Genomic DNA, 6,415 nt, shown 5'->3' with positions numbered 1-6,415 from the left:
TTTTATACTTCTGTTTGAGCTGATTCCTGCTTTGCTTTAACCTTTGTAATTTTCTGGCGGCTATTCCAGCTAATGGTCGTCATCATCTTCAATGTGATGAATATTGAGAAGCCACTATCTCAGACAGTTTTGAATGAACTCTTCGCACGTAGCATCTATACTTGTATTCCTCTCTTAACAGCTGCTATCTAGGCTGTTTTAGCCTCTGCCTCCCGCCAGAAATGTGGAGCATTGTACCATGCAAGGTCCCCCACCACCACTCTCCCCTCCCCTGCCAGTAGTCACTAAGACTTTGGCTAAAATCTGAATTTACTCTTTGTGAGCGTGTTCTTCTGTCATGATAAATGCACTGTAGCTTTTCACCTCTGTCTAGATAAGCGATTTCCATCTTTTGGATGTTGTGTGAACGCTGAGAGTTTCTATTTTTAAATGCCAATAATAACCAGAAATGTTGAACTTCATTGTAGTGTTCTGTCACTTCTGAAGTGTTACCAGGAGGTAGTAATGTCAGACCTTGTCAGTGAGTGTTGAAGCTTAAGCTCAACTTCCTTGTGCTGACACCCTGAATTTTCATAATTATAATTTCATATTTTATTTCCTTTTGCAAGACTAATCTGCAGAGTCTTTTTTTAGAAGCCATGTGAGTTGACTAAACATAGGTCAATCAGCCTTCAGCTTATTTACCTACAGCTATTAAAATGTAGAAGACCTGTATGTGCTTGATGGCTTTTCAGTCTTGAAAGACTTCAGTCTGATCATCAAATGAGCAGCATGCTTGTACTGTTTGTGCACTGCATCACTTGGGATCATGTATCCATGAACATTTTGATCTTACAGAAAGTTGTTCTTTAAAATAAAGAACAAGTTGCTAGTGTTTCTGAGAGAGAAAATAGCTTTTAAAAAGTCTAAAATAGAGCTTAGTAAATTTAGGAGGACTGTCAGTATGTTAAGGATTAGGTCCACTCAGCATATTGCATTCAGTGTAGCTGCTTTGAGTAATGTTTTGGAGAAGAGGGATATCTGATGAAAATGATTGGCTGCGAAAAGTAGCTTGTTTTGTTTGTTGGGAGGCAACAGGGGAATGGGAGAGCATAGGACTTGCTTCTCATGTAGCTCCTTCCATACCAAGTTATTTGACGTTCTGGTTACTATCAGCAGAAACCTTCTGGGTTAGATGTGATGTAAATGAAGCATGTAGCAAGTAACAAAAGCATAGCAGTCTTCTCGCTCTTTCGAGGTCATGCCTGAAGTGTCTTCTGCTTATGTGTGTTCCTGAATGTAGATCTTTCATTGCTGAGATTCATCAGTGCTGAGCTAACAAGAGGTTACTTCCTTGAACACAATGAAGCAAAATACACAGAGCGGAGAGAGAGAGTATACACATGCATGCGGATACCAAAAGAACTGGAAAAGGTGAAGTATTCTTTAAGATTTGTTTTAATTTAGAGATGAAATCTGTTGCATTAAATTATTTAAAGAAATATTTATTTTTCAAACACTTCTGCTACTGAAAAAGGTTTAAACATTTATAATGATTAACTTTCACTGTCAGTAACTTAAACAGTTATGTTTCAGGGTTTTTTGCCTATGTTTGCTTGTTCTTGCTGGCAGCTCATGGCCACTTGTTGATGTTATTAGCAGAGACAGACATGACTAATGACTAACTTTCAGGTCCAAACGATGACAAAATAATTCAAATATAAAGATGTCACTGATCCTTAAAGTAATAGTGAAGCAAAAGAAAACTTTTTACCGCAAAATGTAATTTTACATTTAAAAAAAAAGTTTTAAAGATCTTTACAGTCTAAAATGTTTTGAGGGCGGGAAGATTTCAGTCCTTTAAAAATATGGTGATGGATGAGTTTCTGTCTTGAGGTTTTTGACTTAATTTTCATAGCCTTCTATTTTGCTTCTTGCAACTGTTTACCACATCTTCCCTCTCTATCCCAGTGCTATGGCCCTTCCTGAGGCATTCCTGCCACCTCCCTTATGTCAGCTTAGATATAATTCTGGCCCTGCAGTGAGACAATTCCAGTGTTGTAATGTAGAAGAGAGTTTTATTCTTGCTTAACCATTTTGAAACCCTGTAGGAGAGGGTGTCAGATTTGGGAGGCAGGAGGAATATGCTCAAGGATGAGGAGTAAGGCAACATTGGTAATAAGGTTTGGCTAGGCTGCAGTGTAATGATAACATTAAAGGTAGTATTTCTAAAATTCTCAAAACCTCTAGGGATGAAGTTACATGGAAGGGCTAAATCAGTTTAGCTCTGACTTATGCTGAAGGAAGAGTCTTGTCTCATTGTTCCTCCCACTTCAGTTTCCTGCCTTATGCATGCTGCCTGTTTTGTGTGAGCTGTGGTGCTTGTTGGACTGTTCTCAGAGTTAAATCAGCTCATAATTCAGCAGTGAATGCTTCACTTTTCTTGCTCTGTTTGTTCTTTGCTAGGATAGTGAGCTGAATTGCTCAGCCAATATTCTTGAGAATCCAGAGCCTACACAAGGGCGGAAGGGGAGCTGTATAGCTTGGAGTAGAGGTAGAAAGATGAAAGAGCAGTGGAGGAGGGAGGGAGAGTAGGATACGCTTTGTCAGCAGCACTCAGGTTCCCCCTTTAGTATCATTAAATTCATCCTTGGACTATGAGGAGACCTGGTTTTACAAAACTAAATTCCCAGTCAGTTACTGCAGAAAATCACAGAATGGATGAGATTGGGATGGACCTCTGGAGATGATGTAGGCCAAGCCCTTGCTTAAAGCTGTGTCACCTACAACAGGTTGCTCAGGACCAGATCCAGTTGGGCTTTGAACATCTCCAGGGATGGTGTCTTCACATCCTCAGTGTTTATCCACTCCAGTTTACATTAGAATATTCCAGTTATGGTAGAGTTTCAGTTGAATAATATAGAGTTCTACATCATCTCCATTGTAATTATGTAGACTATTACGTGCCGTCTCCAAGCCACAGAAATTATTCTGAAGGATCATCACCATAGATTCCTGATAAAACTTTCAGTATATAAAAACAAGTGAAGGCCAACAGTCTTTTATAAATAAAGTTGATGCTGCAAGTGGTGAAATTGATGGGTTTTGCGTGGTAAATAAACTTTAGTCTGTACTTTGAATATGAAAGAATATGAAACTGAGTAATAAGCAGATAAATTTAAAAAGTGATAGTTATCTTTTTACAGAGAGACTATGAAATAAATTTGTTACTTCTTTGCATGGGCTTAGTCCAGGTTAGTATATCTACTGGCTATATCAAATTGAATCATACTCGTTGAAAAAATTGAACAGGTATGATGATGAGTACCTAGAAAGCAAACTACGTAGTGTACAGATCATCACCTATTGCAGGAATCCCTTGGCTGTGATTCAAAAGTCTGCTTAATTGAAATAAAGCATGTGAGACACTAGGAAAGGAAGAAAAGAATTTTCTTAACGGCTTGTATTATTTACTACTTAATGGTATAATTACAGACTTGGAATGAAAATCATAATCAGGTCGAGTGAGAATAAACTGGAATAAATTTATCAAAGCCTAATCTCAGGAGATATTCTTTAACGTGCACTTACTACATGTACATAATTTTAGAGTGGGGTGTGATGTTTAAAAGGGTAGTATTTTTTTTTTGCTGTTGTTCTGAATACTCCTATTCTATTTAGAGAAGCTAGATAACTTGTAATATAAACGCTGCTTCCACTCAAGCTTTTTGTACCATTTCAGTGGAAGCTCATCATTGTAATAGATTATTTATACTAAATGAAAAGGTGATCTCTATTCCTGCCGTCTTAACAGAACACTTGTCAGTTGATCTCAAAATTAAACTTTGTGCTCTTGCTAAAATATGGTTATGATGGAAAAGCTCTGAAAGCTTTTCTGTTAGTTCCTCAGTATTTCGAATGTAGCAGCAAAAATAAGCTTTACGGAAATGAGTGGAAGGTTTAGTGCTGATTATATTTCAACAGGTGCATGTAAGTGTGCAAGTGCAATGTTGTAAAAAATTAGGAAAATGAGGACATTAAACAATAATTGCAAATATTAATGCGAGCTTATAGAATGGAAAAAAACTGTGATAACACTCAGGCAGGGAAAAAGTCTGAATCAAAAAGAAAATGCAGAATTGTTTTCTAGATTATAAAGATGCTCTCAAAGAATACGGGGCAAAATGACAGGCTATCTTTCTATTTTGCTTGGGTTAAGGAGTTAAAAAAAGTGCACGTTCAGCTCCAGTCATCCTCAGTGCTTGGTTATTCAGCACCTGGTTTAAAAGTTAGCAAAGAAATAGGTAACTTGATGGCATATTAAAATGCACTGCATAAATTTGTCCATTATTTGTAACCACAGTTCCTGATAATTTTGAATGGTAACTCTCTGCTGAAATTTTAGAAAATGGTACTAGAGGTGAATGAGTGAATATCAGGGAGGAGACCTTGATGTCGTGATGGTATTGAAGTAAAGACTGCAGAATTGATAGAAATACTGTTATAAGGGAAAGCAACAGCTCAGAGATGACAGCAGTGCTCTTATGCCTGAGCCAGTCATCTTACGTGGCTTGCAGATAGATGTACTGGAGTGTACTCTGTAGGATTGCTTTCAAAGTTACAAGGGTGCATGAGGAGTAAGAGTGAGAGAAAGGTACGTATCAGTGACATTAGCTCATTGGACATTGAACTGGCTGTTGCGCAAGCTGACAAGGTGTTTTGAAAGGCAAAGAGATTGTGGGACATAAAAGCAATTTACTTGTGCTTTGGTTTACTCCCCCTCCCCCCCCCAAGTTAGTGTCTTCCTTTCCCATCAGCAATACATACAACTTTCACATGTAAATGCATATCTGTCATGGATATCTAGGCCTGCTTAGATGTTGCTAGTCTTAATTGTGTAGCCAGTTAAGCTTGCCTTTTTACGTGATTTTCCTTGCAGGAAAAAACACTAGCTTCTGGTCTGACAGAGGCATAAAAGCATATTCCTAGAGTCCCATTCAGGTAGATCAAAGAGCAGATAAAGAAGGAATGCCATGTGGGGAGAGTCTGGTATATAAGAGCTTTCTAATTGCAGAGTTTAGGTCTAGTTTAATTATCAGCCAATAACTTGGCTTGTGGCTATAATGAAATGGCTTTAACTGTTTCTGTAAATTAACGATAAAGCATTTAAACTGAGGGCAACTGGAAGTTCACCTCTTCATATTTTATATTCTTCTTTGTATGAAAAAGGTGGATATTCTCTGAAGGAGAACTACCAAAGCTGATATTAGCTGTGCAATAGAAAACTAACAAGGTAAAAAAAAAAAATGTTTTGGGGAAAAAAAAAAAAGGCATATTAAAAAGGATGTAGGCAGAAAATGGCTGTGCACATGTACACACAGCTCTATTTTTTTTTTTTTTTTCCCTAAGGTTAAAAACACTAACTTTTGTAACCTTAGAGGAAAGTCACTATTGGAAAATAAGCTACAGTTATATTCAAGTGCAATTCATCTGTTTAATAAAGACTGAGTTCAGTGAGCCGTGGAAGTCTGCAAAAGCCTTGCTGCTTGGACCTTGTGGTGCAGAATTTTTGCTGAATAGTCTTCCAAGTGCATAACATGTTGTTTTTCTTACAGTTCAGCTGATTGAACAAGTGAGAGTATTGTGATTATTTGGCTAATTAGTCTTATGTAAATGTATCTTTCATAAAATAATTCTTTACAAACTACTAACATACTTCTGTTTTATTTTTTTTAATTTAGTTGATGTTTTTTGGAATCTTTTTGTGCCTGGATGCTTTTCTGTATGTATTCACCCTGCTTCCTTTGAGAGTTTTTCTGGCAATGTTCCGGTTCATCACTTTGCCTTGCTATGGCTTACGGTAAGTTGATTCCAGAGAAAGGTGTTGATACCCTTAAATAATGTTTATTTATGTGTGTGCTTAATTTTTATGGCCTTTCAGTGCCATTTGATGTACTAATGACTTCTTCCACTGTAAAACAGAAGTTTTGGTCTAAACTAGCCAAAGCAAAGCTGTATGTGTGACCTTTAAGCTTTGCCACCAGTCACTAACTGTCATCATTGTTTCATTCAGACACAACAGTTTGATAACAGCACCAGTTAGGCATATTCAGGTTAGTAAAGGACAGAGAAATAACCTTACCCTGTAGTTTTGTTCTTTTAACTAACATCTATTTGAACAGTGTTTTAAGATTTCTTAGACTTGAGTTAATGACTTGGCTCATGTCTTTTGACAGACATTTTGATTTTTTTACAACAAAAGTTTTCCTTATTTCCAGGGTAAACTTTGCCCAAAGGATCCCTGTATAAAATGTGTTATTTTCTTTCATTCAAAGAATCTTAAGAGAGTGATTGGATGGGACTAACTAATCAGAATAATATTAAGAAATTTTAGATCTTAACCCCTTGCTTTTTTGTTCAGATCAATACTAAGAAG

At 37.0% G+C, this 6,415-nt stretch overlaps 1 protein-coding gene across 1 annotated transcript in view; it reads left to right on the top strand.

The window, feature by feature from the left end:
- Positions 1-1,287: 1,287 nt before the first annotated feature.
- Positions 1,288-6,415, top strand: part of TAPT1 (transmembrane anterior posterior transformation 1) — a 42,661-nt gene continuing 37,533 nt past the window's right edge. The window contains exons 1-2 of the mRNA XM_009279107.2: positions 1,288-1,413; positions 5,721-5,839. Coding sequence (XP_009277382.1) covers positions 1,387-1,413; positions 5,721-5,839 — 146 coding nt within the window. The 5' untranslated portion in view covers positions 1,288-1,386. The remainder of the gene's footprint in view (positions 1,414-5,720; positions 5,840-6,415) is intronic.

The sequence above is a fragment of the Aptenodytes forsteri genome, unplaced genomic scaffold, assembly GCF_000699145.1.
Source record: "Aptenodytes forsteri isolate BGI_AS27 unplaced genomic scaffold, ASM69914v1 Scaffold242, whole genome shotgun sequence".
Taxonomy (NCBI): domain Eukaryota; kingdom Metazoa; phylum Chordata; class Aves; order Sphenisciformes; family Spheniscidae; genus Aptenodytes; species Aptenodytes forsteri.
Note: the sequence above shows the minus strand (reverse complement) of the source record. Positions and strands in the feature narration are given on the sequence as shown.